Source organism: Thalia democratica, chromosome 1 (assembly GCF_965202585.1).
Source record: "Thalia democratica chromosome 1, ktThaDemo2.hap1.1, whole genome shotgun sequence".
Classification (NCBI taxonomy): Eukaryota; Metazoa; Chordata; class Thaliacea; order Salpida; family Salpidae; genus Thalia; species Thalia democratica.
In genome coordinates, this window is record NC_139165.1 from 40,171,131 (window position 1) to 40,184,408 (window position 13,278).

The 13,278-nt window shown below is 23.0% G+C and overlaps 1 protein-coding gene across 1 annotated transcript; it reads left to right on the forward strand.

Moving 5' to 3' along the window:
• Positions 1-8,551: 8,551 nt before the first annotated feature.
• On the forward strand, positions 8,552-10,430 carry LOC145847530 (uncharacterized). Its single transcript, XM_082953632.1, has 5 exons — positions 8,552-8,661; positions 8,874-8,905; positions 9,325-9,477; positions 9,738-9,840; positions 10,036-10,430. The coding sequence occupies exons 1-5, from the start codon at positions 8,583-8,585 to the stop codon at positions 10,122-10,124; spliced, it is 456 nt and encodes a 151-aa protein (XP_082809758.1). The 5' UTR covers positions 8,552-8,582; the 3' UTR covers positions 10,125-10,430.
• The last annotated feature ends 2,848 nt before the right edge of the window (positions 10,431-13,278 follow it).

Sequence of the window (13,278 nt, forward strand, 5' to 3'; positions counted from 1 at the left end):
AAAAATTTAATAAAAGTGTTTCAACTGATTAAACTTCTGCTGAATTAAACAACTGTTTAAATCAAAAAATCTAAATGTAACTATTTCAAGATTTTTACGAACATTCAAGTATTATACGTATTGTGAGTTTTAGTTTGCGATTTAATTACTAATAAAAGTAAAACTATCATCGACTTTAGCTTTAAGTTTTAGTATTCAAGTCAGCTGAACTTGATAATATGATTTTAACATCTTCGTAACCGACTATAAAGCTGTGTTAGATTAGAATACGAATACAAATTTACTTGCGCTGTACTTACAGCATAGCTTATAGGCTGTAATTAAATATTTTTGTATTTGAAAATTACGTCTGTAAAGGTGTAACTTTTTTTATTTAATTGCATAAAAAGCGTTCAAGTTACGTAAATGATAAGAAGATGCAATTTAAATATAGTTTAAACAGTTCGTTTTAGAAGTCAAACAAAGCAAAATTAAGATTTATTGAACTTCATTTAATATTTACCACTTGACAATGAAACTAGTATAGTTTTGAAAAGCTTTGTGAAATTAAATATAAAACAAAATGAGTAATGTGTTAATAAAAAGTTGCAAGTGGTATATAATTATGTTCAAAAACCTTTCTATAATAGTACTTATACTTAATAAAAGTATTTTCTATAAATATTTACAACTAATATTATGGTTTTAAAATTTGTCTAATAATCTAAAATACACTTTACTTAAAAACTTTGTTTTCAACTTATTTAAACAATTGGATATCAATTTTTTATTTTTTTTTTTTTTACATTAAAAACTTTTCCTAGATGATTTGTTTTATAACTTATAACATATATAAGTTTTTGACGAAAAGTAAGTTATTAATTCATGCAAATTTGACACAGTTTGAACTTTTCTAAAATTAAAATATTATTATTTTAAAGTACAAAAAACTAAGGATGTTAAACAAAAAAATATGAAATCTTATTATAACAAGTTAAACAATAGCAGAAAAAATTCAATTAAATAGAACATTGATTTGAAGTGTTTAGTTAATGTATGGATATAGATCTTTAAAAAAATAGCTTAACTTGTGCTTAAATTAAAAAGGTGTTTAAATTTAATACTCTAATGTTTTTTACAACGGTACAAAAAATCTAACTATTGTACTTTAAGTTTAATTTAGTTACAAAATAGTATAATGTAAATTTGTTTTGAAATTTCGATAAAACATTTCGTTTACTAAGATGAATTATTTCGCTTTAAGTAAATAAAACAAAAACACTTTAAAGTATTGTAAAGAATGTAAAAATAACATTAGTTAAAATATTTTAGTAACGTTATAAACAATATGCAAATTTATAATTATAAAAAGTATTCTGAACATACTACATAATCATAAAAATATAGTATTAAATTAGGTTGAACAAAAACTATAAATAATTGTGTCACTAAAGTATAAAGAAACACTAATATAGTGTTAAAATGTAGAAAAGTAGTTAAAAAATTCTAAAAAAATTTTATTCACAAATTGTGTTAACCTTTTATTTTTTATGTTTTTAAGCTAAAAAGGTTTGTTTTAGTAAAAAGAAAGTTATTTACAGTTAGCAAAAAATGTTTATGGGCAAATGTTTAATTAAAGTTTAATTGAGTACTTTTTTATTCCCTTTTTATGAATTTGAAATGTAAATAGTAATAAATTATTTTCAATCAAAAAATGTTTTGTCTTCTTTAAAAATGGTTTAAAAGAAAAGTTTTTAAACAATTATAAAACAGATTTATCAGCAAGTTTGATTATCAAAATTACAATAAAATGCGGTACACATAATCAAACAGGTGATAGAGTAAACATGTTTTATTGCTTATTCAAAATGTATGTAAACTTTGATTTAGTTAAGGAGCTGAATATTGCGCTTTAGGTTGTTTTGTAAAAAATTCAAATCCCTAATTAAAGTAATTTCAAATGATTTTTGTAAAACTATGTCGTATCAACATTAGTCACAAATAAGGTTAAACATATTTTAAGTTCACAAAATTAGTAAATTATACAATTTTTCCAGTTCTAGTACATTTATTTGAATGATGATAAATGTGTATACTACTTTACTTAGTCTAAAACAGTTTTTTGTAATTTATTTTATACATTATACTAAAGATTACATAAAGTTAAAACATATGTATAAGGCAGAAAAATTTTTTAGAGACTGTAACATTTTTAAGATTAAACAAAAACAGTTTAGTTGCATTTGGTTTTTGATTGCTTGAACCAAGTTTGTTTTTACACTGTTTCTAAATAGTATTTTTTATGACAAAATAAAATAGATAATCATTGTGAATTCTACTAGTGCAACAATTAACAATCTATAATATTTATTTATCTGTTAAAATTTTTAACTGCATTGATCAAATCAATGACCTACCTGAGTTTATCTACGTCATTTTAGTTATTAAAACGCAATAAAAACATTAAAAAACTATAAAACTATTCAAGTGTAAACAATAAATGAACGTGTGCTTAGTGTTATTTTTGAGAGAAACGTTTGAACATTGTTTACTTACATAAGTTGCCTGATTTTCTATTGAACTCAACAAATTATTAAATTCTCATTCTAATTTGAATATTTATATCAGGTATCAATTTGATATTAGTATGTTTTTTTGTCCTTTTGAGCAATATATTTATAGTGTTCTTAATTATTTATAGAGAAAACAACACTTAAATATTTCAAACTACAAGTAGTTAAATAGAAATAGTTTAAGGGAACAACATTTAATTATATTAAAACTTTTTTTTTACTGTTTTACGTATTTTACAAACTAGTGTAGTAAAGATATTTTTTCTTTAATTTTATTTTTAATTAAAGCACAAGAATTATTTTTTGCGGAATTACCCAAACAAAATTTTTAACGGATTGTTTAAGGATCAACAAAGTAGAATTTACAACAAGAGATTAAACAAAAAAAAATCTTTAGTTACATAAAATTCCTTAACCACAATGGAAACTTATTCTTTTATAAGTAAACTTTTTGTTTTGAATTTTTAATCTTAATTATTTGTACGAGCTTTAAACTGACCAAACCTGCTTTTTAAAATTCATCGCATCAGATAGATTAAAAGTATTTTGCAAGTTTATAATTTTGTGCTACCATAAGCAAAAGGTGTTTTTCCTTGGTATAATTTTAATCTAAATTTTGGCAATAAATTTAAATTTTCTGTTTTAATTTTAAGAAATGAACTTGAAGAAAAAAAAGAAAAAAAATTGTGTTTTTTGTTGCTACAATACTTAAAGAATGTTTTTTAGTGTTACTAAGAAAATTTAATATGCATTTTGTTACACTTATAAACTTAACATTTGTTTTTGTTCTTGCTTCTAATGACTTTAAAAATTGAATAAAATGATTGATAATACCTTCTACAAGTATCTAAAACTTTTTTTATAAATCTCATAAACGTTAATTATTTTGGTGTTAAGTTCTCATTAAAGTAGTTATAATGATTTTTTGTAATAATTATTGATAGTTCACTGAACTAAAGTAACCTGATTCACAAAATTTTGATGAATAACCTAGGTGAAAAGTTAATTCTCATTCTTATTTAAATATTTATATCAGGTATCAATTTGGTATTATGAGTTTTTTTTTCTTTTTGAGTAATATTTTTATAAAGTTATAAATTATTTATAGAGATAATAATACTTAAATATTTTTAACTACAAATTTATGAAATAGTTTAAGGGAACAACATTTAATTGTGTTAAAACTTATAATTTGTTTTAAAACTGTTTTACGGATTTTACAAATTATTGTAGTAATGACATTTTTTCTTAGATTTTATTTCTAATTTAAGGCACAAAGAATTATTTTTTGCGGAACTACCCAACCAAAATTTTCAACGGATTGTTTAAGGATCAACAAAGTGACCATGTAGAAAATACAACAACAGATTAAACAAAAAACATCTATAGTTCCATGAAATTCCTTAACCACTATGGAAACTTATAATTTCATAAGTAAACTTTTTGTTTTGAATTTTTTTATCTTAATTATTGGTACGAGCTTTAAACTGATCAAACCTGCTTTTTACATTTCATTGCATCATATAGATTAAAAGTATTTTGCAAGTTTATAATTTTGTGCTACCATAAGCGAAAGATGTTTTTCCTTAGTAGAATTATTATCTAAATTTTAGCAATAATATAAAATTAAATTTTCTGTTTTATTTTAAGAAATGAACTTGAAAAATAAAAGTAAAAAAAAAGTAAAAAGTTGTGTTTTTTGTTGCTATAATAGTTAAAGAATACTTTTTAGTGTTACTAAGAAAATTTAATATGAATTTTGTTACACTTATGAACTTAAAATTTTTTTAGTTCTTGCTTCCTAATGACTTTAAAAAATTGAACAAATTGGTTGATAATACCTTCTACAAGTATCTAACACTTTTTCTATAAATCTCATATATAATAATTAGTTTGGTGTTAAGTTCTCATTAGAGTAGTTATAATGATTTTTTGTAATAAATATCGATAGTTCTCTGAACTTAAGTAACCAAAATCATAAATTTTTGGTGTATAACCCAGGTGAAAAGTTAATCAAAAATCCTTTAAATATCTATAAAGCGCAAAAAAAAAATTTTTTTGCAGAATTTCCCAACCACATTTTTGACGGATTATTCAAGGATCAACAAAGTGGCCGTGTAGAAAATTTAACAACAGAAAAATAAAATTATTCAATGAAATTTCTAAACCAGGATGGTAAACTTCGTATTTTATAAATAAACTTTAACACAAAAGCAACACTAAACAGAAGTTTTTTTATGCTTACTAAACAAGGTTTTAGTTTAGGTGTACAAATTTTAGATTAAGCTGTATACAACTTCTTACAGTAATCAAGAAAAAACTGAGATAAGTTCGTACGCTAAGCGAGTTGTGGTTTGCTTTAACTTTTTTATTTAATAAAAATAATTGAATATTTTTTTTTTATTACGTGTTTACTGAAACTATTTTGATAAACTTTAGGAACTGCACGTGTTTAAAAACATAAACGTCAGCTTAACCAATTAAACTATTAAACTATAATTATTGAAAGTAGTTAAATTATTTTAAAAAGACAAATAAATTGAAATAGTTTTTATCGAACTTTTAGTAGACCATCAAATTTCTTTTTACAAATTAATTTACTGCATCAGATAGATTGAAAATCTTTTGTAACTTTATATTCTATGCTACTATATGCGAAAGATGTTTTCCTTAGTATATATTTAATCTAAAATTTAGCATTAAAAAAAATTAAATCTTTATGTTTTATAAAAAAAAATTGATAAAAGAAAAGTAAAAAAAAGAAAAATGTGTTGATTTTTGTTACTACAATAGTTAAGGAATATTCTTTAGTGTTACTAAGAAAATTTAATATGCATTTTGTTACACTTATAAACTTAACATTTGTTTTAGTTTTTGCTTCCTAATAACTTTTAAAAGTTGAATAAGCTGTTTGATAATACCTTCTAAAAGTATCTAAAACTTTAAATAAATATTTTGGTGTTTTAAATTCTCATTAGAGTAGTTATAATGATATTTTGTAATAAATATCGATAGTTCTCTGAACTTAAGTAACCTGGTTTGCAAAACATTGATGAGTAAACCAGGTGAAAAGTTAATCAGAAATCTTTTAAATATCTAGAAAGCGCAAAAAAAATTATTTTTTTCGGAATTTCCCAACCACATTTTTGACGGATTATTCAAGGATCAACAAAGTGGCCGTGTAGAAAATTTAACAACAGAAAAAAAAACACAAAGTGTTTTTAGTTCCATGAAATTCCTTAACCACGATGGTAAACTTCGTATTTTATAAGTAAACTTTGACACAAAATCAACACTATACAGAAGTGTTTTTATGCTTACTAAACAAGGTTTTAGATAAGGTGTACAAATTTTAGATTAAGCTGTATACAACTTCTTACAGTAATCAAAAAAAACTGAGATAAATTCGTACGCTAAGCGAGTTATGTTTCGCTTTACCTTTTACAATAAAAAAAGTTAAATAAATAAAGTTTTTTATTACGTGTTTTCTGAAATTATTTTGATCAATTTTATGAACTGCATGTGTTTAAAAACTTAAACGTCAGTTTAATTAACTACACTATTAAACTACAATAATTGAAATTAAATAAATTTTATTAGAAGAGACAAATAAAAATAACCAATTTGTAACTGAACTTTTAGTAGACCATCAAATTTATTTTTACAAATTAATTTACTGCATCAGATAGATTGAAAATCTTTTGTAAGTTTATATTTTATGCTACTACAAGCAAAAGATGTTTTTCCTTAGTATATATTTAATCTAGTTTTTAGCATTAAAACAATTTAAATTTTTCTGTTTCATTTAAAAAATTAAGCTTGAAAAAAGTATTAAAAAAATGTGTTGTTTTTTGTTGCTACAATACTTAAAAAAACATTTTTTAGTGTAACTAAGAAAATTTAATATGCATTTTATTACTTTTATAAACTTAACATTTGTTTTTGTTTTTGCTTCTAATGACTTTAAAAAGTTGAATAAATTGACTGATATTACCTTCTACAAGCATCAAAAACTTTTTTAATAAATCTCATAAATATTAATTATTTTGGTGTTAAGTTCTCATTAAAGTAGTTATAATGATTCTTTGTAACAATTATCGATAGTTCTCTGAACTAAGGTAACCTGATTCATAAATTTTTGATGTATAACCCAGGTGAAAAGTTAATTATAAAACCTTAAGAAATCTATTTTTAACTAGCCACAAAGCATTTTTTGCGGAATTTCCCAACCATATTTTTACCAGATTGTATTTGGATATCCAAAGTGACCGTAGAGAAACAACAACAACTGAAATACAAAAAAAAAAATTTTTTTTAGTTCCATGAAAATCTAAACCACGATGGTTTTATAAGTAAACTTTAACAAAGCAACACTAAAAAACAACAAAGCTTTTTTAAATATTTACTAAACAAAGTTTTAATTTTGGTGTAAGAATTTTGGATTAATTTACGTACAACTGCTCACAGTAATCAAGAAAAAAAAAAACTAAGTTTAATTGTATTTTTTATATTTCGTACACAAACCAAGTTATGTTTGACTTTGATTTATAAATGTTATTAAATATAGTAAGTTATATTAAAAGTAGTATTATAAGTTAGTAATAAATAAACAAGTTATTAAGTTATACGAGTTTTTTTTACATGTATACTGAAGTCATTTAAAAAGTTTTATCAACAGTTTAAAAACTAAGCGTAACCTTAAGAAATTAAACTAAATAAGAAAAAAGAAAAAAAGAATTAATTTGTACCGAAAATTTAGTAGACCATAACATTTTGATTTAAAAAAAAATTGCTGATGAACTTCTTAAAGAACTAAACAAAAATTACTTTAAGTTTTAGAAAATTATAACTTAACCATAAAATAATAATAGTTTTAACAACTTGATAGTTTTTTTAGTAAAATACTTTTTTGACTTAAAAGATAATAAAGACAGCAAAACCTTTCAGAAAAAAACTATTTTAGTATTAATAACTTATATTTTTTATGGTTTTAAGTAGTCGGCTAAATTTAAGTTTTTTAGTGTGAGAAAATCAAAATCACGTCACAAAAATTACTAAATTTTTTTAAAGTTAGATACGTTTAACACTAAAACAAAATCTTAAAAACAAATTAGTTATTATTTTAACAAAAATTTATTAATAATTTTTATTTTTTTAATGTCTAATGGCCGTTTTTGTTACATATATTTAACATTAAGATGCTAGATGAAAAATAAACTAATTAAAACAGTAATATAAAACCAGGCAGTTGGTTAAACATACATGAGTAAATATTTTGTTTAATGGTTTCAGCAGAACTTTTGACAGGTTAAATTATAACAACAAATAACAAAAATCAAAAAAGATTTATTAGGATGGTATAAAACTTATTACAAAAATGTTTTATCATTAGGTGCTTATAGATGAGAAATATTTTAACGTCATACCTTTTTGGATTACGAGTGATCCCAAACACAAAACAAAAAATTAAATAGAAGTTAAAACTTAAGCAAAATTTGATGACTAAATCAAAAAGTTTATGTTTAAGCGTATAAATAAAAACTAATGACTAAGAAATAAATCACAGGTAAAGCAAGTATCACGTATAAAAGAAATATAAAAAATTAAATTTATATTGACGAAAAGAAGTTATACCAATATCTAAACAGCAATAAATAAACTATTACATAAACAAATTTATGAAAAATACTAATTGAAAACCAAATAAAGAATTTAGTGATGTGAAATTAAATTGATACGCACGTGAAAATAGCATCAACGTAAGCTTAAAATGCCAACCTTTGAAATTAGTGCGCTCTAGCGCGTACAAATTCGCTTTCTCAATAGTTTGAAGTAGAATAAATACAAGAGCTCGATAAAGCTTTTGTCAGTAAGAAGTTTATCTTGTGATAGTAGTTGCAAAGTTTTTTTTAAAGTAATGCTTTAAAACTTTAAAGCAATTTTATTAATCAAAAAGTTTAATTGAGTAAGAAATTTAAAGAGCTGCTTGCATTATTATGAAATTATCTTTATAGATTTTGTTAGTTTTTAATGAAAATACTGAAAATGAAAGTTGTCGTGGTTATAATTATTTTGGTAATCTTTGCACAATGTTACGCTAAAAACAAAGGTTAGTGTTTTTGTTTTAGCTTTATATTTTCTTAAAACCTTACATACTGTATTGACGTACAAAAACGTCTTTTAAAAAATCTTTATAAACTTGTTTAAACTTTTTTTACTATTTTAAAATATAAAGCACGAATTTTTTAACTTTTGATAAACTTTATAAACAAACTTATATCTTTAAAGCGTTTTTAATTTAGTTTTTAAACGTTTTCACAGACTCTCTTGAGACAAGGAAAATATGCAAACAGGTCGGTATCTTTACTTATAGTACAAACATTTCATAAATAAAAAGTTGTAATATAAGAAAGTTTATTTTTTACTTTCAAGCAAAAAAAAAGTTATATATTTTAAATTTTGATTTAATCGAATGAAAAGTAAATGTTAATTGTTGTATCACTAATTGATAGTTTAATAACGAAAACAAGTAAAACTATTTTTGTATTAATATATTTTTGATTTGATAGTTTGAATTTTATTTCCTCCTTTGAAATATATATAAAAAACTATGTATTTTTATTCAAAGTTCTATTAAAAGTAGACTGTACAAATTTTATACTTATGTAATTTAACTTATATGTATGATTTTTTTTCAATTATTCCAAAGAAAAAGTTATAAATACACACTACAAAAAACTTCTATGAAGTTATTAAATATATTAATTAACAGCTCAAAACAATATGTACGAACGACAACAGCAACAAGAAAACTAGTTCGAAATGTTTGAAACTTGAAAAAGAACTAAACTGTAGGACAGACAACAATTTAACAGAAACCATGAAACGAAAGTACAAGTTAACTAAACGTAAACGAAATAAAAGGGTTGGTTTTTGTTTTCATAAACTATCTTTGTTGTATTTGAAATCATTGTAAAATTAAACTAAGTGTTTGTAATAAAAACATTTTTGTTTTTTTATAGCAAAAATAACTAAGCAGTTTCAAACGTACTATTTAATAACTACTCTACTTGCTCTATAATTTTAAGAAAAAAACTAGTTTTTTCTAGTTCCTAATTTTTTTACTGTACTTAACTAACTAAAAAACTTTTATGAAATATTTAAACTTATGAAAACTTTTTTTAGGCACTGCAAAACAAGTGTGCAAATGTTTTCTTCAACTCTTACTTGAAAAGGTATTACTACTTCTGTGACGCGTTGAAATACAGCAACCTCACGTGTAAAAAATGTGAGTTTTTGTTTAAGCAAGTGTTGAAAGTAAAACATACATTCCTGAACTTTTTTTTATATCTTAATAAAAAAATAGCATATAGTTCTATTGTTTAAAATGTTAATATTAATTTTTCTATATACTATTATATATGCTATAATATTTGTTATGATCTTTTATATACTAGTTTGAAAATACTATACTTTTTTCCAGATAATAAATGCTCTTGGTTATGTGAATCTCTAAGAAGACAAGGATTTTGTGACAAGCCTTTTAATTTTTTACAATTCTTCGGAAAATAATTTTAGAGCTTCAAAAATTTGCTACTACTTTTAATGAAACATAAATAATTTCCATACAAAATAACTAACCAATTAAATTTAGGCTTCAAACTAATTAAGTATAAAAGAAGGTTTTTAGTTTGCGATAAAAGTAAATTAAATATTTATTTGAGTTTTGTGATCATTTTAAAAAAACTGTTTAACACATACAATAGTTTCGCTGCTCTTTTACTTTAAAATTTCTTTTTTCGATACTTAAGCACTTTGTCATTGGTGACCTATTACTTTGCTCCAATCATATTAAATGCATTAAATGTCATATTTTTATTCGTGTTTTATTTTTGGTGTACTTTTACTAAACACCACTGTTTAAATGTTTAAAAAGTGTTAAATTGTTCGGTATGCAAATGACAATTTTTTTATCTTTTATGCTAAATATCCATAATAAATAACTATTTCATATTTTTCAAAAGGTAGAATCTTTTTTAACGTTTATGTAATACAAAAAGTATAAAATCGACTTCTTCTTAGTACTAGATTCAACAGAAACTTAGTTAATTCTAACTAACATATTTTAACACAAAACTTTTAAATATGTAAAAAATAACAACTTTAAAAAAATACTATTAGAACAAAAAGATAAGTGGTATTTTAAATACTTAAGATCTATAACATATTTGAGAATTCCGATTTAAGAATATTTTTTGTGTTGCGAATTTTGTTCAATTACTTTTTATACTTTTAGAATAATCAATTGATACGATTTAATAAAGAACTAAAACAAGTTATAAATTTCATTATTGCTAATTGAAATCAAAATTCTATTTTTTTAACTCAAGTAATTGTATAAATTTAAAGTACTTAGAGATAACTTTTTTTAAAGTTTATTGATATTGTTTAGAAACTTTAAAAAATCCGTAATAAGATTTGAAATGTTCAAGAGCTATAAGGGTTTTTTTTAGACATTTTATAAATAGACTATGTTAAACTACTTATACCTATTACCTTCTATGAACGCGTAATACAGAATGTATGAGAAGTTTAACATTTCAAAATAATGTGTGACTTTAATTCTGGTTTAGGTATTCAAGTAGCACGTTTTGAAATTTATAAATACAATCTTATTTAACATAATAAAAAAAAAATCGACACTCAAAAAAAAATAATGGACATAATGTGTAGAAAAAATGTTCAGTTTTTTTACTACTCACAACTTATTGACTTTAAGTTTTGCAAGCTACACCAAAACTAATTTGTTTATAAAAAGTATTAAAAAACATATAATTAGAATGAAATAAAAGTAAAATAAGCTCAGATTACTTTAAAATTTAATTAAAATGCGATTCAATGCTTTTTATATTAAAAAGAAAAGGCAAAGTATTAAAATAACAGCAAAGTAACTAACAATTCTTTTAATTTTAAAATGATTTGAATCAGTTATCTAACTTATAAGCTTTTATTAAAACATATTAAGGATACTAACTAAAACAAATCAAATGAAACTTATTTTTAGAAACCTATAGTTTAAAGCTACAATTTAAAGTACAAAATAAATATAATAAAAATTGCTACAGTTTAACTAAACGTCATAAGTACACAATCTACAAATGCATTAAGGATAATAAAGAACGGGATAGTTAATTTAGCATCTAAAACAATTGTGGACATCATACTATGTAAAGACGTATTTTCTATAAAAAAAATACTATTGTTATTGTGGTTAGGATACAACTTTATAACGAAACAGTGTTCAAAGTTTATGTAGTAAAGACACAAGTAAAGTTGTTCCTTTTATATCATTAAAGTTATCAGCTTAAGTTTTATAAGATACTGAAAAACTGCTTGTTTATGTTAAGTATATACAATAACAAAAAGATTCAAGTGAAGCTAACTACATCATTATAAATAAACGACGAAAAAATAATTTCTTCTTTTCTATAAACTTAGACTAGTTTATTAAAATAATTTAACTACCATAAGTAATTATAAATTAAAAAATATAAATTATTTAGTTTTATTATTAATCAAAGTTTTACTTAGTTTAAAATTCTGCACAAAGCCTATGTTTAGCGGCATAGGCAATAAAAAAGTTCTAAATTGTATTATACAATGATGAAAAATTCTTTTTTTAAACCTATCATAGTATTTTTTTATTTTCAAGATACAATAATGAACTCTTTTCCTTTATATTTATTTTTTCATTAAAAAATATAAAAAAAACACCGTACTTTTATGAGCTCATCCAATATACGGTGATAAACTATTTTTTAAATAAATAACAAAAAACTTAGAAAGAACAAAAGTGAAGTGTTTATGTTAACTAAGAAATTATACACTACTTTTTAAAACTAAAATAACATATAAAACTTCTTTAGAATTTTTTGTAGGTTAGAAATATTTCTGCATGCAAAACAATATAAAAAAAAATAATAGTTTATATTTTTATATAGTATGCATTTAGGTTTTTAAAATTGCAAAAATAAAGTTTCAAAAAGACAACATTTATATAATAAAATGCGCATATTTTTCTGTTTCCTACTAGTTAGAAGACAATCATTAAGAATAAAACTCAACCAAATATCTTGGCACTACAAGCTTTTCATCGCAGACATAATGGTTTAAGTCGTCTTTGTTGTTTCCATTACAATCTGTAATTTTTCTTCCATGACTGTCTGTTTCATATATATCTGCAGAAGCTTTCATTCCAGGTCTGAATTCTAAATGCCTTTCAAATCTATACTTTCTCGGGTTACTGTGCAGTTCAGGGATACTATTATGTAATAGAATTGTAAATAAAGGTATAGCTAAGCTAGCGAGGATCAGCGATCCATTATAATTCCCGAATAAGATGAACGAGAGTACAGTTAGAACTGAAACTAGCGAAAACCATGTAACTAAGATTGGATGGCAAATTATTTTCAGTTTTTCTGACTCGATAACTTCATTAACTATTACGACCTTTCCTCTGACGTTTTTCGAATACAAAGCTTTCTTTAAGGAATGTTTTGTTGCTGTTAATGAGCTTGCTGTTAAGTAGATACCAGGTCCATAACGTCCTTTAGCAGAAGGCTTAAAACCTTTTTCAAGAATACCAACCGCATTGTAGACATTTGTTCCATGAAACAACAGGAGATTCTTACTTTTACCTTCAGCAGTATCACCATTTTCACGTTTT

Excerpts from the sequence above, each read along its gene's own strand:
- LOC145847530 (XM_082953632.1), top strand. The coding sequence starts at position 8,583 with ATGAAAATACTGAAAATGAAAGTTGTCGTGGTTATAATTATTTTGGTA. Across the intron at positions 9,478-9,737 it reads AACGTAAACGAAATAAAAGG|GCACTGCAAAACAAGTGTGC; the intron begins GTTGGTTTTTGT and ends AACTTTTTTTAG. Across the intron at positions 9,841-10,035 it reads CAACCTCACGTGTAAAAAAT|ATAATAAATGCTCTTGGTTA; the intron begins GTGAGTTTTTGT and ends ACTTTTTTCCAG.